Raw genomic sequence first — 27997 nt, 5'->3', positions numbered from 1 at the left:
CAATCATATCACAATGGACAGAAATACAACATCTCATTGTGCACTGCTATACTTTATTCAGGGCAGAAGTGTGTGGTTTGCATAGCTTAAAAACATAAGCCAAGTTACCAGTATTTGCAAAACACTCTTTTTTTCACATTTCACATTCACTCTTCCAACACGTTCGTAATTTGAATCAAATTGCTGGAGATCAAATGAGATACAAAGGCAGAATTTGAAAGCTCTCACTCACATGTCACCTTCCAACTGTTACAAAAATCTAGGCTGTTACTGTCCTTGTTCTGGTTGCCTCAACATAGCCCCATTCCTTCCTGGGGAAATCTGTAATAGAAGCTATTGCATTTTAGGAAGCAGACAGTATTACAGCTCCATCAGCGTCTCTAAGGGAGGACCTGGAGGCACAGACAGATACCCTGAACATTTCTGTGCTACAGGATTTATCCTAACAGTTACTTTAACCTTCCCCCTGTTCAAACTTCAGGTTAATACATGGAATAACTGCTGCTATTCTGTTTCCCTGCACTAGTGATGACACCTCACCTAACAGGACAAGCCCCAGGCTATGGTCAGTACTGATTGAATCGACTAGGTTTACATTTAAAAGTTGAAGATTACTTCAGGCTTTTATGTTCTTCCATTTCCAGTTAGCTGGAAGAGGAATAAATCAGGCTATTTAGTAAGCGCTGTCAGCTGAAAGGTGACCTGTTCTTGAATCTGGCCTTTTAGCTCAGCTTCATGGGTGGGTTTGGCTCAAAGCACTAGTTATGCCTGGGCTGCCAAATTCAAAGGAAAAGGTGGAGTTACGCTATAAGATGTTTACTTGTGTTATGCTGGAATTCCTTTGCTCTTGCCCAAGGCTGTACTTTGAAGGCCTTCAGAGATAAAATCGTTCCTTCGTGCTTGCCCGAAACATTGTTTTCTTACGTTTTCCTCTTGTCAATGGGAATTAGAAATGAAATGTTGTCCCTGACCAAATACAGAGCTAAAAGTAATTCCGTGTTTTGTGATGCTCAAAGCATTGCTGTCTGCTAGTGTTGAGTGAAAGATGGGCAAAAATGAGGAAAACACACCAGCACCCTTAGCAGAGATGCTTTGTTGATCCCCTTATACAACCTGTATGAGGAGAAGAGTCTAGCTGATGGATCTAACCACAGGGGCAAAAGTGTAAATGACCACAAATTGGTTGGTACAACCAACCAACCATTTAAAAGGCATACAGGAAGGAAAATAGGAAATATAGGGGATAGATGTTTTTTCCTTTGGATTTTTTGTGGTTGGTTTTGTTTTGGGTTAGGGTTTTTTTAATATTTATATTAGGGGAAGTGTGCTCCATGGCATGGCCCACAGTCTATGTCCCCTGGCTGTCCCCATATGGAAACCAACTAGACCACACACCCTTCTGGCCTGTACTCTGGAATTCAGTTCGCTTGGAAGCTGAACACACACTTACACTGTTACTAAAAGCAACAAGTATAAAACCAAGTATTTTTTTAAATGGTACCAAACCATATATTTTCATTTTATTGTTGGAAGAGGTATAATGTAACATACTTTTCTATTGTACATATATCTACAGCAAACCTTACTTTCTAGGTTTTGATCATTGTGTTAAAAAGCAGTACAGGATGTCCACATTGTTTCAGTTTAATTCCAAAGATTTCCTCTCAAAACAAAAAATACTTTAATTCTTCTTTGTGATAAATCCCACTTGTTATCAGTGATCATATTTGTATACACATTTTTTAACATTAAGGTAAATGCTGAAGGAACAATATTCCCAGTGTAGAATCCCAAATAGAATAAATAATACATAATTTAAAAATCTGGCATACTTATAATTTAAAACAAAGGAATCACATGTCAATAAAACAGCGTTACACTCAGCTTTTATGCCATTTTAGAAGTTCTTTTTTCTTACCCTCAGGATGGGCAATGATCAGGGGTCACTTGGGGTTCTGAAGAAGTTGCTACCATCCTTTCAGCTGAAAGTTGAAGCATTGTCAAGAATATCACAGGAAACTTTAAATGACACAGCAGCAAATGGTACAAGATCCTGATGCTATCAAAGAGTAAGTGGTAATTAGGAAGATTGGAGCAATGCCTGAACATGGTGTAGAATCTGTAGCACTCAAAGCAGAGACCCCACTGGGAAATGTTTTGGACACAACACAGAATGCTGTTCGTGTCTTCTGTCGTAATCAATTTTATGTGCCTGAAACCAATTTATTACTATTTAACAAGAGCAGGTGGCTGGAAGGCTCTGAGCAGGATGTTCTGCCATTCTTCCTTTTTCTAACATTCAAACAATGTGCTTTACATTAAATAAAATTAAAATAACCTGTCTCTTGAAAAAAAAAAGTATCTAAACCAAATTAAGCTTTGTTAATGATGCCCTTACCTTTTACAGTGTGAGAGACTTACTTAACTCATGCTGCAAGAAGTGGAAGTAGGCACCAGTATTTTCTTCTTAGGTAGCCACTATTGAAACAGGCTCTTTCCCTTCATTTGGTATTTTCAGCCAGCACTTCTGTCACTGTAGCCTTATAAGAGCAATGGATACCACTGATGCTTTCCATTTCAAAATAAGCAGGGAAGTTCTTACCCTTCTTTCTAATCTAGTTCAATCATCTTCCATAGTCCTCAAAAAGTTTCCTGAAGAGTTGTTCTTAAATTGCATGAAAACAAAACCAAAAAAATGTTAACATTTTAGTCTCATTCTCCCATCCAAATCAGACTGTGGACAAAGGATTTAAGGAAGGGTGTGCCAAACACTGAGGACTGTTGGTATTCCGAATCAATTAGAGCAGTTAGTGCCTAATTAAGTGCTAATTTATGTTCTATGCAGTCTCATAGAGGGTAGAAATTTGGCTCAGGCGACTTGGAACACAAAACTTGAGCTATTAGATGTGAAAACATTTACTGCTTTTGTGCACAGAAAATCTACTTTGTTTTATGTGAGTCGAGTGCTCTGTAAAACAAGGCTAAACTCTTATCCTTGTTTGGCTGGCTTCCTCCTACAGTTTCAGAAGTTTCACAAACATTTGTTTTCCTGTATCCTCACAAGTTACAGAATACACTGAAGATGAGTTCACTGGCAGCCAATTTTCCATGTTCCCTTCAAAGGGCAAACTCAACTGTCTTCTGCAATAGCAGAGTTGAGAATCCCTTGATGCTCACAGTATCTTTATTCCCTGCTTCACAGAATAAATAGAATTTTTAGCTAGAGCTGAATAGGCAAGGAACTGATGGCAACTATTTGAGCCAGGCTTTCAAAGGAGAGACCTTCATAACTTCCTTACATGCAACAGCAAACACAAAACATTGTTCTTGTCCATGCAGGAAATGTATCTTAAATCCCAAACAGAAGTAATGTTAGATTTTGGAGGCTTGACCTTCACAGAGACCTGTCAGTCATCTCTGGCGCAGCATATGGGAACGTTCAAATTGCCACACCTGATAGGCATTCTTGTTACATGCAGACAAAACCAAGTCCTTCTCATCTTCATTCTTTGCTGCTTCTATGCATTTTCCAGAAAGGATGTGGACAATCATTCCATTCTACAAGATGGGAGAAGAAGGGGAAAAAAGAACACATCAAAAAGAAGTGATGTCCAGTAAAAGCTAGGTCATGTTTCTGAAACCTTTTACATACAATAGATCACCAGTAATGACTGGTTAATCAAATTTTTGAAGTATTGCTCTAAACATAATGGCTGGGTTTAGCTTTTAGCCCAGGGCATGGTGTGTATTCATAATTCCTTTCAAAGCTGACAGGATTGGTAGGCACAGAACTCAATACATGTCTTTCCACCACTACCTGTTTCCTGTGGGTACAGGTTGTCATCAACATCAACTACAGACCTACAGACCACAGACTTTCAGAAGGACCCATGCTTCCCTCCGTTAGGAATCAAAACAAATTACAGCAGGACCTGTACCAGAGGATTGCAGCATCCCTACAACTACAGTCACTGCTGTTTTCCAAGGTTATCCTAAAGCATGACTTTTTTCAGTCTTGTAGAGGAGTTCCTGCACAGCCGACTGAAGCCCACTGAATAATACCAAATTCCTCTAAATAGGAAGTGTGCTCGTCTCTTACAATTCAAGAGATTTAATGTTCCCCTTCTCCCAAAGGGCTCTCATTTGGCTCGGGTCAGGATTCACAGAGCCTTCCTCTGTCAAAAAGAAGAGGGCAAGATTTGCCCTGCTCTTATTTTCACAACCACTGTTTCTGATTCTATTCCTATAAAGCCAGTATGACAAACAGTTAAAAGAAGGACATATGAATTTGGGTAGGATTCCTGTAATTTGTATTTTTAAACAAAATTTATTTCACTTAGACAGTGTAAAGGGGCAAGAGGCTTCTTAAATTTCCTGGCTATAAATGGTACACAAGTGAAACTTCGCCTTCAAATACCTCATCCTTTCCCCACACAAGAATCCTGCCAATCATCCAGTGATCCCACAGTCACCATCAGCTGCCTTCCCCTCACAGCAGTCACTACTGACCTCCTGGACATCCCAGTGCTGGTGACTGTTGTCTGTCTCCTTTGTACAGTTTTGAGGGATAACCTTCCCATGTCTGACATCTAAGCAAAACAGTGGAGCAGAACCGAGCCGGATTTCCTTCCTGCTGTTATATTCAAAGTGCTGGAAAAGAGAGGGTTTGTTTGAGCAATGATGGAAGGACAACCCAATTCAGTTTTGAATTCTAATTCCAAAAATAATTTCCTGTACATGTTTGCTAAGATGCAACCCAAACATGAGTGATGGTGACCCAGCAGCCTTGACCTTGCAAAGCAATCCCCTCAGCTAGCTACTTCTGGTGTAATTATTTACCTAAGGTAAGGCTTTGTGGAATGTAATTATGGATAAAGTAAACCCATCGTATAATAAAATTTTCCGGTTTAATAAATATTTGAACAGATGGATATTTCTACCAGTGTCTGCACACAGTGCAGTTAGAAATGTGCCTGCAGCTCACCCTGAGCTCTGTGTAAGCAGCAGAACTTGCTTGGGACTTGGAGTAAATATTTGCAGTCAGTCTGTATTGGTTTGGTTCCTCTCGGTGATAGTCTAATGCCAACCTGGGAGTCTACATGAATTGCACTCCTGTCTTTTGACTGCAGTTTAGGCACTAAACTAGGCACTAATGAAGAAACCCATCCCCATTATCCTGGTATTGTTACGTTTTATTCCCAGACTTTCTGTTCTCCAGACACCACCAAACATACTAGCAAGTAGGCACTTAATGATGTCTGCTGGAGCAAAGCATGGGTATCTGGCCTCAGTGACACATGGAATATTGCCATGTTTCAAATGACACTCAGCTGCAGAAAAATGGGCGTCATTGCCTTAGCACCTGTCTAGTTTTGAACATATCAGTATTTCCACTAATGCAAACCCAGTCATTTTTATGTTGGAGTTACTGTTTTCTGGATGGTTCCCTAAATCTGATGCAGTGCCTATATACTTAAAATATACAGTACCTGGTTTATACTGTCACTGCAAGGGAAGAGTTCGATAGAGCCTTCTTCAGTGGCTCTTCCAGGTCTGTAATCTGCACAGAAGCCAACACCAGTATTGTAAAGCTGTAAGGAAAGGTTTATACTGAAATAAGGCACAATCAGATACAAACAAAATATCCTTCAGCTAACTTTTTTGGTGATCATATCCCTTTATGATATACGGTTTTGCTCATAATTCAGGCTCTTTTTTTTTTCTCTCAAAGTAGATCTTGCATATTGATCTTGGAAAATGATGTGATATAAAAGGCTGTCTGCATGAGACAACACAATTCTTTTCCTTTACTAATGGGACCTAAGGAAACTAAGGTTAGGATCCTCTGACCTGTAGACAATCTGGGTTCATCTCCTGGCTGGCTTTCAGTGTTTATGTGACCAGCTGTTTGTCTCCACTGTTCTCTTCTTTCTCCTCCTATCCTTCTTGCGTTGTTTGTTTGGACAAATGTTTCAAAGCAGCAACAGCCTCTTACTTTATGCTGGGAACTTAGTACATGGAAGCAATACTGTGGTCTTTGAACAATGCAGACCCACTGATCATTCTTTATAGCGTATTTTCTCTTACCCTTCCAGAGAACCCTGGTGTGTCTTCAGGCTGGGAGAGCTCAGGGTACACATTTGATACAAACCACTGGAAATTTCTACAGCCCAGTCTCTTCTGTAGCTGAAGGCGCTCACTGCAGTCTGGCTTCTCTGCCTTTATGGAGAAGGCATAGGAACAACGAGGTTACTGGTATATTTGTGTTAGAGATGTTAGAAGTGAAAATGACTACATAGGAATTATTTCTACCATCTCTTCTATCCTATCCATATCTATTACAAGTACACAAAGGAGGAGGACCAGCTATAGCCTTCCTCCAACTTTGTGTTAAAACAGCATTTAGTCTGGCATTATGATGGAAGCAAATGTTTCAGAAGTAGCATACACTGTGAAAATAAATATTTCCTCTAAAAATTATTATTATAATAACTTGGTCATTTTTTAAATTAAAAAGTCAGGACCAAGCTTGATATTTGTTAAACTGAAATCAGTGGAATTGCATTAGATAGTCATTCAGTACAGAATTTGCCCCATCGATCAAAATTCAATTTCCCGGCTTTTAACAGCCCAAATTACCCAGTTATTGTCAGTCCTCCATGATAGGAGGATGTTAAGTGATGAGAGAGTTTAACCCAAAGTATAGTCTATCCCGTTGTTACCTGATAGTTACTAAATCTTGTAAGCAAATGTGTTTTGTAGATATAAAGTCATAAAACCTTTTCTATGATTTCTATGTTTTCTTGAATTATATACACATAAAATCAACTCTTGCCCTTCCTAGTAGCAACTATGTTCTGAAGAAAGACGAGTGCCTTCAACCCTTGGCAAATCTATGGGTATCTGCACTGCAGAGGACTGACAGTCTGAATATTTGAGGGTATTTAGCACTGAAGATGGCTAACATTTCTGAAAACTTCTAGGCAAGTAAGTGTGAACCCTTCAGTTTCAGAACTACACAAAACACTTCTCTGAATCCCTCAGTGCTCAAATACTAAAATACTTGACCCCCCTGGAGTCTCTCTGCTCTTTCTCACCAGCTGTAGACCTCCTCCTTCACATTTCTACTTTTCAAAAATGCAAGTTTGGGTTCCAGGAAACTAGACTGATTCGTACATCAGAAATTAAAATTGGTAACATAAGCAAAGAATTGCCCATAAATAACTTTTCCTCAGACCAGCTCTCTCTCTGCATCCATAGGAAAGAGAAAAAAGCTTTGTTTTCCATGCCTGGAAAACACTGACAAATGAAGGGCCTTTGATATCAAGGGAGAGGTATCAGTTTCTGAAGGCAGGGAGTGATTGAAGAGATCAATCATGCCACGTGGCACTGTTTGCCAGCCGCTGTAAGCTGCACCAGCAAAGCTTGAGAGTTGCAATATGTTAGAGAACCTCATAGTTTAGATTCAATCTTAAATTCAATAAGCATAACAACAAGGTTCAGCAATTTAGCACCACACAAACCTGCTTCCAAGAGGTTTTTTGGAAAAGGGAAATAGAGAAGTAAAATGTTCCCCTAAAATGAGGTTTCTTGTGAGACTGCTTTGGCTGAAGAAGGTGATGGCAGTAAATCTCATTTTGTCATACTAGTTACATTATGCATTTGATGCTGAATAAGTAGTGTAAATAATGCAAAGAAAATAATTATCAGTGTAAACCAATCTGAAAGGAAACTATTCTTGTAAATGAAATCTGTCAACCACCACACAAGAAAAGGAGAAAAAGAGACAGTGGCTGAAATAGTAGAGAGCTGGGAAGAGCCTTATTCATCTGCATTAACACTCATGCCACAGGCATCCTGTGCAAGATGTGATTCAGACCGTAAACCAAGAAGACTTATAAAGCAAGCTAAACGGGGCCACTGGTTATTTTCTGCAGTGGGCTCTCGGAGATTTTTGTAGCGGCCAATAGGTGGCTCCGCTCATCCTCTCAGCGCAATAAATCCCCAAAGGGCCCATCTGCAGCTGAGCGTCAATGTCATTTCTTGTGTCTTTTGAGTAACATCTCACTGCACTGACATACTGAAAATATTGGCTGTGAAAGAAAGGAACAAAGAAAAGGGCCTTTTATATTATGGTATGCTGAGCACAGAGATCATAAAATTGATCGTTTGAATGAGCATCATACTTAGAAGTATTAAGAGTATACTGGCTAGAATGAACTCTCAGGCAAAAGGTCATGGTGCTTACAGCCAGTCAACTGCATCATTGGTGGCTGTAGTTTTTACAGAAAATTGCTTCTGAGTTGACAAGAAAGGCCTTCAGGAAATTATTAAATGATTTAAGGGCCTAACTGCCCATCTTAAAAGACTTGGCCTAGTGTTCTCCTTCCAGTTACATGGCTGTAACACTTGTGAGTCAAGTAACGGGTGCCTGGCCAGTGGAGTTCAAATAAAGAGGGAGAAGCTTTTAAAAAATGTGAAAATAGAATGAAAAGGGAAAGATGATGGGCTCAGACTCCAGAATTACCATAGCAGGCTGACTCAGGCAGCCTGAGATGCAGGTCCACTGGTGGAGCGTGAGGAGTTCAGACTAGTCTGACACACAGCTCTTTTCTTCTCCCTACTCTCATGCAGCTCCTGCCGATCTGGCTTTCTTAGGTGATAGCCAATACTGCAATACCTGAGGTGTGCAGGGTTGAAATGCAGGAGTAAAACTGAATGGGACACTTTGCAAATCACCTAGCCATGCTTTGCCTTAATGTTTCAGTGGATCTTTTCTGCCTTAGAAGCATGGCATTGCTAAATGAATAGGAAGATGAATGACATGTTTTCATTCAAAACTGCCCACAGTTTGTCCACTGGCTTGTAGGAAGGATATCATTATAAGAAAAGGTACTAGAGCCAGAGAATTCCAGACAGCTGCAGCAACATTAACAACATTATCAACAACTTACCATTAACAACATTAAGCACAGCTGCATGACTCTTAAACAAACATTCACTGGTTTGTAATACATGGGATATACAGTCCCTTGACTGACCCTAATTTGCAATGAATTCTACAGTAGCTTAAAATCAAGTGTGGTTATTCTGCAGTTGTTGGTGGGTGTGCAGATGATTCAAGTGTGGCTGCATGCCAGGGCTACACCACACACCTGGTTGTAAGCCTGTCTTGGTTTACAGGCTGCTGGGAATCTAGATCCCTGGAGGTCAGACTGCTGTTTGAATGATGCTTCTACTGAAAAAGTAACATGTAAATAAAGACTATGTTGAGATCAGACCTTCTCAGTTACAGGCAGTTGCTTCTGGATGTCTGCCAGTTCAGGGTGAAAAAATCACTTTTTTTTGGCACTAGACCACTCAGATAAGTTCTCTTTCAGTAGGAGAGACACCAGTTTGCCACATACCCATGAATATTACTGAATATCATCATGAATCACATGAGGAAGACCTTCAGTTACGACAAATTAATCTCCTAGGAGGGCCCTTTGAGCACGCACTGCCACTAGCTTCCACTTCAGGTGCACTGCAACCCTCCACATCCTATCAGTGGAAAAATAAATCAGAGCTTGTTGGGCAAGCTGAAGGAGTCATTCGAAGGAGTCATACTCTAAGAGATTTGATAACTTCAGCATACAACTCCTAGGCACAAGTTTCTTTCCTTCTTGATCTGACAGCTCTTCCACTGGAAGGTTTCATACAAAGACTATCCCCAGCACCATGCACATTGAATGTTTGACTGCACACAGACACCCCCACGTGTATTCCACCCCCTTTACCTACCTCAACACACACTCATTCCCTCAGAAATAAACCACTGCAGATGTCTTTACCTTGCTGATTAAGAAAGCCACTGTGTCATGCTTGTAGAAGTTCTCTTTAAAAGGGCCCAGCCAGGTCTCTGCTATTCGGATTTTGTTCCTCACAATGGCATCTTCATAGGAGAAAGCACGGGGAAAGTGATTTCGATAGACATGCCCAACTCGGGAGCATGGAATAATTTCTACAGAGCCACCACAGAGCCAGGTCTGAAACACAGATGAAAGCACGAGAAGAGTTTACCTTATGTAGGTTACCTATACCTAAACAGGAGAAGCCCCCTTACTATAGACTCTGCCTCAGGAAATGCTAATCTGCACATGGCTAGAAACAGCAAGAACATTAGTACATGCTTCTTCATCATACATTGTTTCCCACAAATACAGAGAAGACACTGGGCAATCAGACATTTGATTTGACTGAGTATGGCTGTTTACAGGCTTTTCATGTTTTTCTGTGCACAAACAGTACAGTGTAGTGAAGACACCAGGGAGACACCTTCTTTTGTCTGGGACCTTAAAGACTCTACACCCTTTGTGTCTGCAGTTTTCATTGCTTTTTAATATCAGTTCCTCTTTGTATCCAGAAAAAATCAATGCAAACAATTTAATATAAACAATTTGGTATTTAAACTACATTTTGGCAAAGAAATAAATCTACTCTCCCTTTGGTGCAGGTTAAATGCCAAAAAAGACTAGGCAGCTTTGAGAAGGTGCTGAAACCAGTGACTCAGTCCTCAGGAAGATAGTGATAGCCGATGAAACTTCCTTCTCCTGACATAATGCTCCTAACTCACAGCAGCTGCATGTTCTGATATAGTCCTGACAGATCGTGGAGCTTGGGGATAGATTTCTACAAGGGAAGTCTTCATCCCATACCCCAAGATGCTCTGCACGTAACTGCTTTCATAAATTGCTGCTTGACTTTTTATTCAGGTTCCTTAAAAGCCAAATACTTACCACAGTTTGATGTTTTAATTCAGGTTCTTACCCTTATAGATAGCTCCAGATTTTCTGCTCCCCATGTGCTCATGTCAGAGTCATAAGCTCCAATGTTTTGGAAGTAGTGTCGATCCATGGCCACCACTGCACCAGCTACCACAGGACTCCTGCATAGAAAAGTTTGGAGGTGAATGCTTTAAGTTTTGGATAGGAAATTACGTAAAGGGTGAAAATCCCACCATTTGCGTAGTGATAGTATTACATCACTTGAATCTAGAATGAACTGATTATCTAACCAAAAGAAAAAACAAATGGAACCTAATTCTAGGATTTGCTTGGGGAAGGGAGCCAAGAGCTGAATTATTGAATAAGGCTCATAACACTGAGAAATGTTACATACATGTATATCCAAAACAAGAGATAAACAGATCATGATTAAGATATCTGTTTTAACTCTGTATGACCCATCTTTTGCTTTCCCTACAAACCTCCACACCTTGTCTGGTCAGGTTGTGTACTAGTTGTATGTGCTAAATATATTTATCATGTTGAAAGTATGACTGTAATCTAGTTAGAATGATTACTAAAGGCCAGACAAAATCAGTGTAAACCAAAAGCCTATCCCTTCAAAAAAACATAAGCTGAGCACATTCAAGTAACCATGTCTCCTGTTAGCTGAAAGATGAACCAAATTGTACAGTTTTGCTGCTGAGCTGAGCAGAGACATATTGGCTGATGGACTGTTACCTGATAGGGCTGATGGGAGACTGTCGTACCTTCTCTTCATGCTCTGGCACTGGTTCCCAATGAAAATTTAGTTTCCAATCAAAAACACCTCGATGCAGGCTCACTGAGTGATAGTACTGAAAAGTCTTCCAGTCTATGACATCTATGACGGGGGAGACGACACTGTTTCTGAAAAAGACAGTATCCTTGATTTTCAAAGCCAAAGCAAAAATTAAGTTCAAAACTCTATTAATAAACAGTGGTTCTCCTCTTTGACACTGTCAAACACAAGCACTCCTCTAAATGTTGAGTTCGCTTACTTTCCCAGCTGATAGCAGTTCAGTTGCTCAGTGCATGGGAATACTGAGGCTGCAGTGAGGAAGCTAAAGATCAATAATTTATTGATAACCTGCACTTGTGTTGTCATATAAAGCTATTCAGGATTTTGCTATGAGTTAGCCATCAGAATTCTTATAAAGGTATTTCACACAGAGGCTCCAATCTCTTATGTTATAGGCTTTGCATGGATACAAAGTGTAGTGCAAAAGGTAATTTTGACCTCGCTTTGCAATCCTTTGATTTTCCTGTAGATACTCAACACACTTCATGAGTTTGTTGCTTTTGGTCACTTACCCTTATTTTGTTCTGCTGGTTGTTTTGCAAAAAACATTTATCACTGAGTTAATAAATCAGTTTCTGTTCAGATTTTATCACAAGCTTAAAATGCTCCTGCAAATGTATTATCACAGTGTGGAATCTACTTTTAAGAGCTAGAACAAAGCCATTGCACTGTAAGCAGCATGACTCGAATTTGTGTTCTAGAGTAACAGAATCCATATAGGAAATCATTCTGGAGTAGCTCTTCCCCTAGAAAATAACTTCCTGATAAAACTGAGGGAGAGAAATTGAATTATTGATTTTGGGGCCAGAAGTAGGAGGTTTTATCTTCTCTTTTTAAGATTTATAAGTTCGTCAAGAGCACTCTTGAGAGAAATATGCTTAACACATATTATCAGTAAAGAAAGGACATCTCAGGAGTGCACTTTGTGCACCTCCAGTGCACTTTGCCCTTTTTACTTTTCTGAGGCAGAGACCAGCCAGCCGAGGAAGATGGTAGCTCCAGGTCATGTTAATGTAATCTTGACATATCTTCTCTGCCTTTACAATCACTACAATAATGTTTTTTCAGTATCAGGATGTGGGGAAACTCCAAACTTTGCTTTATCACAGTTACCATTTCCTGTAGAGTATTTTAAAAGCCCAACGAGAAACACAGGCTACTGTTAGTGAATTGTATGAAGATGAACAGTGCAGAGGATAGCATTAAAATGACTCAGTTATTCCTTTGTTTCCTAATAAGAACAGACTGTGATGAACTAACAGCAGAAAGATTTAAAATAAAGAAGTGATTATATTTCTCCATTCAGGTGTAAATCCAGCCTTTGTAATATGCAATAATAGGCACTCTTAGAAACAAGCACTGGGTTTATAAATAGATAAGACAATTTCATGGTCATCTGCAACATTTGTAGGCGTGCACATTAAGGCAGTTATTTGCTGTCATTCGCCTGCAAGACTCAAGAAGAAATGGAGAGAAATGATAGTAAAAACAATAAAGCTGATATACTCCCCTGATTCTCTTCATGATACCCGTGTGACATAGTTTGTAATCAGGACAGGAGCAACCACCTCCAACTCAAGGCAGCAGGAGCCTTCCTACTGCAAGCTGTGTTTAACCTTTACTCACTAACAGCATGAAAAGAAAACTGTTTCTGGAAGTTACTTAAAAGGCAGTGTCCTCATAGACTTGCACAAGCAGATGCTTTTTTCTTTAACATGCTGAGGAAAATCCACCTCACAAATTAAATGGATTTTGTATGACTAACCTTCAAAAAAATGAAAAGTCACTGTAATTTCTGCAGCCTGCTGCATTCTCCTGTGTATGAGTATCTGACAACTATGTGGTTAGGAGTGTAGTTGCCATTGTGTACTTCCCACCTCAGTCTGATGCTACTTGCTGAAATGCATGTTATCTATTGCTACTTGTTTATCCAGCTCATCCAGACAGTACTGGAGAACTAATAACCCCAGGGTACTTTATTTTACCATTTTGGAGTGAAGAAGGAAATATCAGGAGGGTGTATTTGAGTGGAAGTCAATGGAGGCATTGTAGACTAAACCATTCAAAAAACCTTGACCATGAAGACTAGATCACATGTGCATATCTGAGATAGTTCAGGCAGAGACAATGTGGATACTCAGTTATGCTCAAACATATTCTGGATCAGATGATCCAGATATTTCATATTACCCTACATTTTCATAGAATTTTAGCCATTTGAAACCTGTCCTTTTTGCATCTACCTTAAATTTATTGCCACTATAAAACTCAAAACTCCAATGCTTCTAGTATCACTGCAATTGCTCATAAGAATGTGCACCGCAGCAGTAGTTCTTATTGCAACAATAGTTTATTTTTAATGCATGCTTTTGTTTTGTTTGTTATTGGGTATTAATTCTTCAATGCCACTCAAGAAAAATATCTGCAGTGATGTAATGGATTGTGATGGCTTGGAGACCAAGCAATTATCCAAACTATCTGCAAATTATGACACAGAAAATGATAGTGTTTAACACAGCTGAAAATAGCACACTGGGTAGGTCACATTCTACCCTGGTGTGTAATGTTAGGTCTTCACCTTGTATAAACTGGTGTAGCTCTGCTGAAACCAAAAGAAACACACCTTCTTAAAACTTTAAATGTTAGGAGTGTCTTTCTGACCTGAAATAGAGGAATCTGGTAACTTTATCTTGTGTGAAAGCTGGTCAATGTCCAATTTTAACCTTAATCAAGCAGTGCATTACCTGTCTTTTGGTATGAATGATTTTTTCTTTTTAATAACATATCTGTTTTCTGCATATTCAGTGATAGTTTGATGTTTGAGTCTAAAGGCAAATCTGCAGCAGAAGGCAATTGAAAGCTGGAAAATGTTCTTAGCTATTCTGTTTCGTTTTAACTGGTAACTGGCAGACAGCAGCTTCTCGGCACTTTGAAATGAAACACACTGGCAAACTACTGCTAATTTTACTCTGTGGAATCCAAGGAAAGGGAAAAACAGGAAATTCAAACAACTATCAGCAAGGCTTTGAACCATTTGACTCATTTGTGCATATTTCAAATGCTTGGAACACACATGAACTACAAAAGGTCACAATTCCATGAAAAAGAGCAACCCAAACAAGAACAATTTCCTGGTTTGGGATTTCTCAACCAAATACAACTGCAAATGAAAAGTCTTCCCATGACCCTTTGCATTCACCATGAACATTATGTTCTTTTCTATTTTCATAAGTAACATGAGGAGAGGAAGATTTAATTAACACATCTGTTTTGAAGTTTTAGATACGCTGTTTTTTGGAAGTGCTTTTCATTGATTTGTGCTTTCTTTTGCTGGGAAAGGAACAGATTTTAATATGTTTGAAAACCCCTTTAAAAAAGGAGAAACAACAACATAAAAAACCCAAACCCAAACATGAAAGTTATATATTTTCCTCAACCAGTTTCAGAGTGGTTTACTCAAATACTGCTTTACAGCCCAGCTCCAGACTAACAATAGGCATATGAACAGTCTCTTTGAATTGAGGGACCACTCATGTGCTAAGCACTAAACATATATTTCAGATCTTTGCTGGGTAGACTCCTAAAGGAATGCTTTATTTAAAAACAATAATCTTTCAAACCTGTCTTTTTTGTTAAAATACTCAAATCTGTATGTGGGGTGTCAAAATCTGTAGGAGCAACCAATATCTTTTCACACTGGACAGTCAGGGCACTATGCCATAGATCATGCCTAAATCCTCATTGCTCCTACTTTTGGCAGTAATATTTGCTTTTGGCTTTAGATTCTTGTCTTCAGATTCTTTACCTCAATTACCTCAACTTCTTTAAAATAGGTCACCTACTGATCCTGATCAACTGTGAAAGACTGTAAAGAGATAGCATATCTTCACCTAATGTACCATGTAAATGCAGAACATTAATTTACTGAATTTGAAGTGAGTGTTATTGGCAAACGGAGGATGTAAAAGGATCAGGCAAAAGGAATTGTCCCAGGAAGCAGGCTGTTAAATGTGAAGTATATGGAAAGTTTTCATAACAAGGAGAACAGCAAGGAACTGCATGCTCAGATGCTGGGGCTCTGCGGGCTCTGGGTGGATAAGATCATGCTTCCCTGAGTCTGAGAAAAAGTAGAAAACAGATGGCTTATGTATTTGGTAATTCAAAAAGCTGGGGTATAGGCCACTGAGAAGTGGAGAATCAGATGAAAAGAGATGAAGGACCTGTTAAACTGTAGTGCAAAATATTTCCCTTCTCTCTGGTGTATTACCATAAAGCTAGAAGCACACACAAATTTTCTGGACGGCGGAACTCTTGTATCTACAAGCAGAGGCTTCAGTTCACTCCTGAATGGGAGCAAACATTGGGAGTGGATGAGTGGATGGGAGTGGAATGGGAGCATCCAGTGGGAGTGGATGAGATACCTTTCCACTGTTGTGTTAATTTCTTACTGTTTAACAGCATTTCCATTAAAGATTAGTGACCTAGAATCACAGTCCTAAGTTGAGGCCTTTTAGAGACTATATAGGCTTCTCTGAATCATAGCACATACTGCTGTTTCCTAATGTAATATTTGAACTGTGGTATGGGCAGTGCACCAATACAGGGGGAATCAGCCCTTACAACGAGGAGCAAGGAGAAAGGGGAAAGGTCCTAAAGGCAAGCTAGCCTTTTGCAAGCCACTCCTCTGCCACAGTTATGGTGCCTATGGCTTTTTAAGAGGTAGAATTCCTTGTCAAGAATATAATCAAGGCTCATTTTGCTTTCATGAATTATTCTCAGAAACCACATTTAGGATCTATTATTTTAAAAGTCATCCTGCTTCAGCATGATGGTCACTGGTTTTTTGTTGAAGAAAGAATCTTTTCAAGGCTTCATGGCACAGTTCATTCTATGCCCTCTACACCTTTCACTGCCTTTGGACCAAATACAATCTAGCAGCTGTCTCCTGCAGTCTCCTGGAAAAGGCAAACGCCTTGAAAGATGACTGTAATAATGGCACAGCTGCATTACTATGCACCATGCTACTCACCTGGAATTAGCCTGGAACACAAACAGTTGTCAAATGAAATGATCTATGGGGCATTTCATCGAATTTTCTAATCTTGTCTAGGTACGTACTGTATTCACCCTTGAACAATCAAAATGTCATGGGACGCTACACAAACCATTGAATCATTCTCCAGGCAATATACTAAGCTGATGCACAGCTTCCCAGTCAATTTGTTAGGTATGCTTCACAGAACTAGTCCCAGTCAAGGTGCCCATAAATGCATTAGTAATGATTTTAGAAAGAATACTTTTCTGAAAATAATTTTGTTTGGGTTAGTGAATAAAGCCATCATGTAGGGAGCTGAAATGTCAAATATCTGTCCAATATTTCCATACCGGTTAAAGTGGTATAATTTTTCTCATGTTTGTCCCATCTGTAATTACCACAGTCTACTAAGAACTGCAGGGATTTCTGCTTTTGTATGCTCAGCTCACAGTGAAGTCTCAATCTGGGGAAGGATCTCTCAGCATTGCTATAAGACAGGTCACAGTAACAGTAGCAGATCTGATCAGAAGTCTAGAAAATTAGGCTTAATCACAATTTTCAAAGTTAAAATCTCCCTCCAGCTCAGTTAAGCAGCTGCAAAGGTTTGAGCTTTGTAAAGGCTGCTTTTTGCCTTGCCAGCAAACAACTCACCCACTGTGGGTGATTGTTTTCCCATCCTGTCTCTTCAGCAAAAGTGCATGAGTAGGAGCTTGACTGGTACATTAAGAAGAGAAAATATGGATATTTCTCCAGCTTTTTTTTCACTGTACTTACCTCATTTGGGTAGTCTCAGGGAGTACACATGATTCAATTTAACAGCTCCTGGACTGCTAAATGAGGCCAGGTTAACTATGCTAATGCTTTACATTTCCATAGTGATCTCCATGCAAGCATTACAAGCAATTTAAGAAAAGTCATGAATTAACTTCCTTATCAGGTCAGTGTTATTATCACCATTCTTCAGCTGGGGAAAGAGGGACAGGGAAGGAAAGTGATTGCCAGGTGCTCCAGAGCATGTCTTCCCTGTGCACAGGAGAATGGGACAGGTTCTCTACACTAGCAGTGACAAAGCCTCCAGGCTCAGACACAGTGACTGGTATAGCATACAGAAAGGGATAGCTTAGTCCATACTATTAACCAAACACTCTATCAGCTTTGCTCCATTAATCCAATTAGCCCTTAGTTAACTCAGTGTTAAATTCTGCCCTCCTGGAAGAATGAATGAGCATATAGGCCCTTAGCGAAGAAGAGAATCCCTTTCTCACAAAATCTCAGAGCAATAGTAGGCTCAGTGGTTTGCATTCCCTTAAAAGGGGTAATTTTTGACAGCCAATCACCATACGTGTGGTGGGGTCCTAACTTTCTGTAACTCTCTTAATTTCAGCAATACAACATTGAATAAGGACAGTTTTGCATGGACATTCACAATAGACTATAGCTCACGGCAGAAGAATCATGAAGCATAGTCATAATAAACCATCTAATAAGTCAGCATAAAAAAATCCGATCTGCTTTTCCAAGGAAGACCCTTTAAAAAGAATATCCCTGACATCCTAGAGCAGCATTACTCTTGCTTTCAGTATTGGTACTGTTTTTATCTGAATGATGTTATAATTTCTAAAAAACTCATATTAATTCTCATATAATCAAACATAATCAGCCATAAAAGCAGTTTGTTCCAGTGCCTAGGAAGAGCCTTTGAAGGTCTTTGGTGTGACTGTTTAACAGTCTGGTAAGAGTTTTTAAGGTTGAGGTTTTTTAATTTTACTCTCTCTAGCAATTCATTTTTTCCCAAATGGCAGATGGGTAATGATAGAGATGTTAGTGTATAATATTTTTCTCTCAGAAAAGTCCATTTAATAAAGGTTTTACTCCTATGTAATTCTTGAAACATTTGCAGTGATTTAATCTCTTTGAAAGACTTGGGGATTGCATAGAGGAGCTCAGCTGTACGTTAGAGAACAGGGCCAAGCACCAACCTAAACATGAAGACTCAGGAAATATGAATCTGTACCTTCAGAGACAGTACAGGTGACACTGATACATAGCCAAACTGGCTCAGCAGAACAAAGCATTTCATCCCTGGTTTCATCACCAAGACATCTAAAAAGTAAAAATGATGAAGTCTTGCAGTAATTTCTCTGGTGGCTATTTGCCAATTTGTGAAGAGCTTGAGACTGCAACCTTTTTAATTCAGACCACCGGCAAGATTTCTTATAGCTCTAAATGGATACAAACTCTGACAGTTTAGTGATGATGGATGTGAAGTGAGGGTTATGAGCTGTGTGACCTACCCTGCTTCCCACACATCAGAGTGATGCATGTGGTGCTAAGGCAGAAAATAAAAGCAGTGTGACCAGAAGGAAGAAGGTAACCAATAGAGGATAAAAAAAAATAATATCCAAAGCTTCCCAGGTACATCTCTTTTAGCAGAAGTTGGCATATGAAGGAGCTCCAAGGTCAGGAGGATATTTACCGATTGCTGGACAGCCTGGCTAAGAGGGGTTCCAGCCAGCCCTTCTGACACTCGCAGTGTGAGTCCATGAAGATGAGCACATCCCCGGTTGCCCGTGCAGCTCCTAGCATCCGACCTCGGATGACTCCAAGCCTCTTGTTGCTCCGGATGAGTTTCACACCATCCAGCTTAGAAATGTATTCACTCAGAGCTGATTTCAGGGGCCCTGTCAGAAACAGAGTGGTTACCAAAATGTTTTTAGCTTTGATTCAAGATGTTATAGAAAAGCAAATTAGTAGTAGATGATACATCTTCCTGGTAAAATGCTTTGGGGGCATTTGTTTTATCTGGCCAAGTAAGCCAGGTTCCAAATATCCCCACAGCAGCAAAATGCCGAAGAGAAGTAGACACTGATGGAAACAGATTCACTAGGTATGAAGCTATTCCTGTAAGAAACTTTATAGCCTCCTACCCTGTTTTTAGCAAAAGGTGGTTGTTCTCATAATCTCATAAAAGGAACAAATCAGAATGAGATACTACAGGTGTTTGGCTTCCCCAGGCTCTTGGATTGCTTTTAGAGATGTGGAGATTTCCACTCTATGCTTCAGCCAAAGTCCAAGTCTGGAAATTATGACAGCAGATCTGGTCCAGTGGGAAGACTAAAATTTGCATACTATGATTTTATTTTAAAGTAAAAAAAGTTCAGGGTGATTGGAAATGATGGGGAAAAAAGAAAGTATTCAAAAATTGAAAGGCTAAGCTGAATTCTAGGGATTGAAGAGTGAAACCTGGCAGCCAGCTCAGGGCTCTGCTTAGCTCTCTTCCTGGGGGTGCTCTTTGTCTCCTGCTTTCCTAGAACACTTCTTGGAGGAGGACAGTTTCTTCCCTGAAGCTTTGGAAAAAAAGCTCACATACAGAGAAATGGGGGATACCTTGCTGGCTGAGATCATCAACCAGGATGATATCCTTGAGGGACGCCTTTGGGGCTGTGTCCATAATGCTGTGCACAGTTCTCAGCAGAGTAGACCAGGCTTCATCATGGAAACAGATGATAACACTGGCGGTAGGCAGACTGGAGTCATATTCTTGCTGTAGGCACCTGCATGGGGTCAAATGAGGGAGACACTGGCAACACTGGTACAACTGGGTACTTTTTTCTCAAAGCAAAGTTGTAAGCTACACCTAAACCTTCAAGGATGGAAACCAGTTTAAAGATCTCAGGCAATTTCTAATGAGAAAAAGGGAGTATTAAGGTGTCTGAGACTGGAATATAAAGTGAAAATATGGGAATGACACTATAAAAATTAAAATACAAAACAGAGGAAAGTTTTGCTGTGTTCTGGGATACTTTCTTCTGCTCTGACTGCCTCAAAACACAGAGGTCAAACAGTAATGGTCCAGAAGGCAAAGAAAAACTGAAAGATAATTAGACAAAGCAGAGAAGGAGATAAAGCAGGTCAGTCAGCCTCCACCAATTTCCACATTTTCTCAAGTAACAGAGAAAATAGCAAACTGAAATGCAGTACCTTTAAGACTAGCAAGTAAAATTCATCTGCACAACAGATCAGTATACCTGTGCGCTGCCTGACCAGGATCCTGGGGAAGGAAACCATCTCAGTCCCGATCACAGGGCTCCTCATTTTCCCATGGGGCCAAGATTTCACCCATGACATTGAAACAACTTCCATCAAAGTTACTGTGAATTAGATGTTGCTTAGACAATTCAAGACTCCAAACCCCTTCCTATTCACCCACACAGTATATGAAAACTACAAACCCTCATCAATGAGTGTTTCATAAATGTAAGTAAAGGATCTACAAACCACATTCACAACAAAAAGTGTTTTCTGATGTACCAGCCTTGGTTCAGAGACATACGACATGCTATACTGGCGTAAGAATGCACATTTTCCAGAAAAGGCCTTCAAATGCCCGTTATAGGAATGCAGAGAATGTGCCTGTATATGTGCTTTGCTCACATTAGAAAACACATTTTAAAATGTTTCCATTTCCTGAGTAGCAGTTATTCTGTTTCCTAACTCATTTAACCTCTAGCAACAAGAAGTTATTCGAGAAATTACAGAATTGGCTCAATGTGTCCCATTGCTATTTCAGCATTTTTGTACTGCCAAGCAAATCCTCACACAGCTTTTATAGTGGTTGTTAAACAATTAGCTACTCAGCAGAACCTCATGTAAGGGATATAATTTTTATATTTCTATGTTTATTACCATTTTACTTATTGCTTCTATTCATGGACTGAGGTCCTATGATGCTAGACACGATCCAGGACACAAAGCTGCTTATCATAAGGTTGGTCCTTTCCAACCCTAACTATTCTATGATTCTATTCTATGATTCTATGCTCATTTAAAGGAAGCCATAAGTGAATGATTTAATAGCAAATAAAAATAAATGAATACTACAGAGAAACCAGTGGAATATCGATTTTAAATGAGCACAATTATAATAATTTATTATAGTTTATAATATTTCACATCAATATCTTTTTGCATAGAGATTTTCTTGATGATTTTTACATTGTAATGAATTCGTGTTGTCCTTGGTTTACTGATTTTCTGTAATCAACAAAGCTGTTATTTCATAATTTCATATGGGGTAATTGTTTCCATTTTCAGCAGGATGGAGAAAAGGAGACTCTCACAACTTGGAAGTGTTTGTATTTTCAGGCAGAAGAATCCAGGGGAAATTAAGAAAAGTGAAGATCTGATGCAGTCTTTTTACTACCAGGCAGCTTTACAACCAGGACTATTCAGTACAGCTATTAAGCACCTGTATTTTTCACCATAATGCTACAATGCCTTTTTGCTAGTGCTGTGGTTATAGCAAGAAAATCAGGCTGTCGTGGAATCTTAATTGGAAAAGAATTGAAAATAACTGTACTTGAATACATAACCTAAGTTGTGAGTGTTTAGTTGCCATGGAGATTTGGCAAAGACTTGCAATAGAAACATCTAATCTTCAGAAAAATGCAAAAGGGTACTGGTATACAGGAATACATTCCCTGTAATTTGAAGCAGTTTTGTAGACTGTCCATCATAAGTTGGCATTTCAAAAAGTCAAGGCTGTGACTGATAGGAGACATAGTGATTTAATCCCGTTTGTGAAAAATAAGGAATTGTCACATGCTGCAATGAACAGGAGAGCAATTCTGACACAGCAAAGGCACTGCCAACTGCGACTCCCACCCACCTTCAGGAAAATGTCTCGTTGAGATTCAGCTCCCAACAGCATTCAAGTGGAAGTGATGCTTTTGTAATGAAACTCAAAACCTTTTTAGGTACATTGTGAGTTTCTCTTTGCCTGGATATGTTAGACACTCAAGCCCATGAGAGGAAAACAGATCTTTGTTTTTCTGGCAGAACTCCCATCATACAAGTCACAATGGTAGGCCTGATTTGGGTCCACTGTTGCAGGAGGGTGTCAGCAGCAGCTGGACCAACTGATAGCAGCACAAAGCACTCTGAGGTATGAAGGCACTTCTGAGGATGACCCTTAGTGTGGAAGAACAACTTTCTAGTACAATTGGACAAGTTATTAAGCTTCTTCACCCAGAAACCCTGTCTGTTTCAAAACTGGTCTCAAAATAAAAGGGAAAAAACAAGGCACTTGGTTCATTTGTCAGGGGTGGTTTTACCGTGGGATCAGTAGGAGTGCTGGAAGAGACCATTTCATGCATCTGCTTTCTGAGAAGTAGTGTAAAACTTTTACCTGGAACGGCATGCAAAGAGAAGTAGGTTATAGATGCTGGGGTTGGGTGAGAGAGGTCTAAGTAGCACTTTCCAGGGGAGGACGTTTTTTCCAGGCTGTCAATTTCAAATGAAATGAGACTGATTCCATGGAGCTAACTCACTGAAATGCTTCTAACTGGTTGGGTTCTCTCTGACTAAATAATATCAGACATTATTAGGAACGGCATGGTTCAGTCAGAATAGAGTAATAATATATAATCTGATTCATCACTGATTTGCTCTCATTTTACACTGCTATAAAACTGTTGTGATGTAGGTGTTAGCCCCCCCCCCAGTAAATTATCGCTAAAAAACATCATTGTGGTTGGTGTGTGGTGCTATAAAGGACAGCACTGGCTTAGAGGTAGACCTCTGCTGCAGGTTTAGATCTGGTTTTAGATCTGAACAACAGCAAAGCCTCACATGTTCAGATCTGTGGTTTCAACTTACTGTGGTGTTGATAGCTCTTTGGTTTGTAACTGATCAGACAGGAAAATCCACCCAAGAGACCATGCCTTAAATCTCACCAAGATTAGAATTAACTAAACCTTTGTCTTGTTGGATGGCTTGTCAGCTGCCAAAGTAATACTGTTTTTTGGCTCACATCACAGGCAGGGTCATCATTCCTCCTTTGAACATTACATAGTTCAAAGAGTTGCCGGTGAAGCATGGTGAAAAAGGACTGAAATTATTCAGCATTTCATTATTCAGTGGAATTACTCAAATTAGCCTTGAACCTAATCAGCAAGCATAGAAAACAGTTTCATTTCTTTTTCTTTAAGATTATTCCCTTAAATCAGAGCCACCAGGTGTCTTTAAACATGTGAAAATGACCACTAGAAATACTATTATTATATACATTCTGTGTCTTAACTTCTAAGTTTTCTGATGCATCTTTCCACCGTGTGCTGGAGGAAAGCTGCAATAGCTTTTGTTACAGGAGGCAAGCAAACCAGGTTGCCACTGATATCCCTTCCCCTCTCCATAGGTATACCTCATCTCATTTTTAAGAGCTGTGATGAATGGTCCTTCTTGGGCAGTTGGAGTAACTGGCTCTCAAGTCTCCAGGTTTGAAAGGTAGCATGAAGGGTTCAAATGTGACATATGGGGCTTCACATGCAACACTGTTGTGGCCTTACAGCCCGGCCACAGCTGCTAGCGACAGTGGTGTTGGCAGGTCTGGTCAGACACACCAATCTCCACCTTCCTTCCTCCCAGGAGTGTCCTTTCAGTGTTTGTCGGATCACTTGTTATACTAAAAAACCTGAAAGCTCCAACTCCTGACTTCTTACCAGCCCATAAGCCCAGTGACTCCATAGCCGTGGCAGGGGCCCACCATGAGATCTGTCAAGCCATAGAATGAGTCATAGCAGCAGGAAGCAGAGGGGTAGCTGCTTGCATTGTAGCATTCAGCACCTGGGCAGAGCAGGGCTGGAGAGAACACAACTGCTGAGCCTGCAAAGCCATTCCCAACCAGCTGCACCATGGCACTGATGGCAGGAGTGAAGTATGAGTGCTCCAAGAACAAACGCTTTATAGTGCTCCGTGTAATGCTTTGCCTGTGACACTGCAGGACCTAGATCATTGATCCTAAAATGACAGAAAGGATATGAATGGCAGTTCCTTCCTCAGACATGAATGCTTGCTACAGCTGTGCTCCACAAGGATCAGCTAAGCAGGTTGAGGGAGGTGATCCTCCCCTTCTACTCAGTCCCACTGAGGCTGCATCTGGAGCACTGTGTCCAGTTCTGGGTTCCTCAGTATAAGAAAGACACGGAGCTACTGGAGAGGGTCCAGCAGAGGCCATAAGGATGATTGGGGTCTGGAGCATCTCTCTTATGAGGAGAGGTTGTGGGAGCTGGGCCTGTTTAGCTGAAAGGAGTCTGAGGAGGGATCTCATTAATGCAGATCAATAATCCCAAAGGTGGGTGTCAGGAGGATGGTACCAGACCCTTTCAGTGGTGCTCAGCAAAGGACAAGGAGCAACGGCCATAAACTAAAACACAGGAAGTTTCACCTCAACATGAGGAAGAACTTCTTTACACTGAGGATGTCAGAGCACTGGAACAGGCTGCCCAAGGGGGTTGTGCAGTCTCCCTTCTCTGGAGACATTCAGAACCTGCCTGGACGCATTCCTGTGTAACTTGCTCTGGGTGGCCCTACCTTGGCAGGGGGGTTGGACTGCATGATCTCCAGATGTCCCTTCACTAATGATTCTGTAAGTCCCCTCACCACAGAGCTGGTCAGGGACGTGGCCGAGTGGGTCAGCCACCTTTTGTGCTTGACAGACCCTCACATCCAAGGCGCCCAGCACGGAGCATAGGGCCTTTCGCCGTTCCCCGCCCCAGCAGGCAGGCAGGCAGGCAGGCGGGCAGGCGGGCAGGTGGGCAGGCAGGTAGGCAGGCAGGCAGGTAGGCAGGCAGGTAGGCAGGTAGGCAGGCAGGTAGGCAGGCAGGTAGGCAGGTAGGCAGGCAGGCAGGCAGGCAGGCAGGCAGGTAGGCAGGCAGGTAGGCAGGCAGGCAGGCAGGCAGGCAGGTAGGCAGGCAGGTAGGCAGGCAGGCAGGCAGGCAGGCAGGTAGGCAGGCAGGCAGGCAGGCAGGTAGGCAGGCAGGTAGGCAGGCAGGCAGGCAGGCAGGCAGGCAGGCAGGCAGGTAGGCAGGCAGGCAGGCAGGTAGGCAGGCAGGCAGGCAGGCAGGCAGACAACCGCTGGGATACCAAGCCGTTCCAGGGCACACGGAGCACTCCCCTGCCCAGCACCTGCTGCGGCGGAGCTCGCTCGCCCACCGCTGCCGGCAGGGGGCACTGCTGCCCGCTCTCCCGCCCGCAAGGCGCCGCGTTGCCATGGTGACGGACCGGGCCCGGTCCTGCCGGGCTCAGCCGCCCGGTGCCCGCGGGGAGGGGGGGGGGGGGGCGCAGGTGACGGCATACTGCAGCCCTCAGCCGGGCGCGCTGCGCTCGTTCGTACCCCCCTTTCTCACCCGGCGCCCCAAAGGAAGCCGTAGCTGCCTTCACGCCCCTCCCTGTCCCCCTACACTGTTGCCGGCAATCCTGAGGGCTGGAAGCACCGCCGGTGTGCCGTGTGGGCTCTGGCAGCACCTGCTGCTGTCCCGGGCAGCGCGGGGGCTGTGTGCCCGGGCCTCGGCTGGGCAGCTGGGACCCGGCTGGGGCGTCTCGGGCTGCCGCCGGGTGAGAGGCCGGGGCCGCGGCGGGAGGCTGGGAGCACCCCTCGGTGTGGGGAACCGGCAGTGCTCCTCGCACAGAGCTCAGGAGAGCGTTACCCGAACCGGAGGGGAGAGGTGGATAGGAAAGACGCGGGGCTCGGAGGAGGAGAGGTTCAGAGGGAAGGCGGCAAGAGACAAGTTTTCTCTCAGAAATGAAATAGGCTGTTTTACTTACAACGGGTGTCGTACCTCAGGCACCTCCCTGCGCAGAGAGATCCGCTCACTGAGCGCTTCGTTAAAGCCATGGGTGTCCAGGCCGAGCTCCCCGGCAGCCTGCAGAGGAAGGGGCAGGAGCTGGGACTCGGGGTCTCCCTCTGCCTTCCCCTCCGGCCGCCTGCTCTGCTGCTTCACTACCCGATAGCCCTTCCTGGCCTTGCTGTGGTTCCTTTTGCCGGTGGGGGACACGACGGCCACGATCAACTCATCCTCCCGCAGGGAGATGAAGGGTGACAGCCCATCCAAAGGGTAATACTGCTGGCTCTCCTCCTGGGTCTCCAGCATCTCTTGGGTCTCCGCAAAGTCCACCTGATAGCCTTCCCGGGGGTTGAACTCCACAGGCTGGAAAGTCCCTTCCTTGCTCTGGTTGCTGGGTGGTGGATTCAGCGTTGTAACCATCAGAAGCAAAAAGCCCAGCATCAGCAACAACAAGAGAAATTGCAGCTTACGTGATCCATATCTGCACTTCTTCCTCAAGAACATACTGTTGGTGACAAAATTATACAGATGGTCATGTTAAATATTACTCGGATCTTCCTCAGACTCAGGTCCTCGGGTTGCAGCAGAGCCCTGGTTTTCACTATCTGCCAAGAGGATTTTTTTGCTCCCTTCACATTTCACTGATGCCGTTTCATGCTTTCCTCTCTATTTACAGACAAAATACAGCATTCCTATTAATATTGCACTTACTGAGGTAAAACGTAGCGTGGATCCAGTAAGAAAAAGTAGATCCTTTATGAATAGAGTCCCAGCTTAGTTAGGAAAGCACATGTTTATCTGATGAAAAGAGTAAGTAAAGTTTTGATTTTTTTTCCTTTATAAATTCTAAGTGAAAAGAAATTCCATTTCTTATAGTTTCCTTCCAGAGTAGACCCTGTTTCTTCAAAGTTTGCAGTTGCTGCCTGGATTGAAGCTCCTTATCTCTGAAAGCAGATCTGACAGCTCTCCCCCGTTCAGAGGCTTGAAGTTAACTGTGATCAACAGATGAGAACTAGTCCGTCCCTGACTTTGTTTCACACATAACTACGGCACTCAGTCAGGAAGCACTTTGCCAGACATAATACAGAGCAATGTGTGCGTCTTTCTCTTGGTCCTAATGCCCTCACTGTTCGTGTTCTATCAAATCAAAACTCTGCAAAAGCTGTAAGAGGTGAAATATAAGAAGCAAAATGCTGTATTAAAACAGAAATCAAGGCATACCAGGAATCACTCTGCTTCTGAGTAACTGCATTAAGCTAAGAAAGCTCAGAGCAAGAAGCAAAAATTTTTTTAACTGAATAAAAGATGTAGTGCACATGATTTATTTAAGGTTAGATTTATTCCTATGGTAATGTGCTAGCTGGAGTATATGAGTATATTTCATACTCAATAAATATTTACAGCTGCAAGGATTTTAACACTGATGTAAGAATGCCAAATTATCACCTGGCAGACTGAAGTTGTCTCCTCATCCATAAATCTGGTGTTGCAGGGCAAGCAGCACTTCAAGGTTTTGTTAGTCCAGGAATAACATGTATAAAGCCTGGGCTGGAACAACACCTAGACACTGAAAGAAAACAGTAACTTCTGTGACTAAAAGGGGAACTCAGTCTCTGAGGTCTGTTTGCTAATACTGCTGGCATGGGTGCTAGTGGGCAAGGACAGTGACATTTCTTGCTGCAAGATGGATGCTTGTCCAATGGGGAAAGGGATGAGACAGTCCACATGCTTC

The 27997-nt window shown here is 41.8% G+C and overlaps 1 protein-coding gene and 1 long non-coding RNA gene across 3 annotated transcripts; one reads left to right on the top strand and one right to left on the bottom strand.

The window, feature by feature from the left end:
- Positions 1 to 33: 33 nt before the first annotated feature.
- Positions 34 to 27984, bottom strand: GALNT15 (polypeptide N-acetylgalactosaminyltransferase 15). Of its 2 annotated transcripts, XM_061351032.1 has the most exons (11): positions 27712 to 27984; positions 26246 to 26770; positions 20030 to 20196; positions 19119 to 19323; positions 11508 to 11675; positions 10810 to 10927; positions 9834 to 10028; positions 6088 to 6219; positions 5490 to 5591; positions 4510 to 4650; positions 34 to 3558 (listed from the first exon to the last, which is right to left on the bottom strand). In XM_061351032.1, the coding sequence occupies exons 1-11, from the start codon at positions 27735 to 27737 to the stop codon at positions 3412 to 3414; spliced, it is 1926 nt and encodes a 641-aa protein (XP_061207016.1). In that variant the 5' UTR covers positions 27738 to 27984; the 3' UTR covers positions 34 to 3411. The 2 variants fall into 2 exon arrangements, with proteins under 2 accessions (XP_061207016.1, XP_061207017.1); XM_061351033.1 differs by lacking the exon at positions 27712 to 27984 and having other exon boundaries at positions 26260 to 26454.
- On the top strand, positions 26777 to 27492 carry LOC133211036 (uncharacterized). The gene is made up of 2 exons (XR_009725081.1): positions 26777 to 27075; positions 27155 to 27492. It is a non-coding gene; the product is annotated as an uncharacterized LOC133211036 (long non-coding RNA).
- Positions 27985 to 27997: the final 13 nt, after the last annotated feature.

This window comes from Neopsephotus bourkii, unplaced genomic scaffold (genome assembly GCF_033783945.1).
Source record: "Neopsephotus bourkii isolate Nb327-2 ecotype Australia unplaced genomic scaffold, CSIRO-AGI_Nbou_v1 NB_549, whole genome shotgun sequence".
In the NCBI taxonomy this organism is placed as follows: Eukaryota; Metazoa; Chordata; class Aves; order Psittaciformes; family Psittacidae; genus Neopsephotus; species Neopsephotus bourkii.
Note: the sequence above shows the minus strand (reverse complement) of the source record. Positions and strands in the feature narration are given on the sequence as shown.

Bases quoted from the DNA above. Each gene is read 5' to 3' on its own strand.
- GALNT15 (XM_061351032.1), bottom strand. From the start codon at position 27,737: ATGAGGAGACAACTTCAGTCTGCCAG. The intron at 5,592-6,087 runs GTAAGAGAAAAT...CTTTCCTTACAG, and splicing joins CACCAGGGTTCTCTGGAAGG to CTTTACAATACTGGTGTTGG. The intron at 3,559-4,509 runs GTCAGTAGTGAC...CCCATCTTGTAG, and splicing joins AGCACTGGGATGTCCAGGAG to AATGGAATGATTGTCCACAT.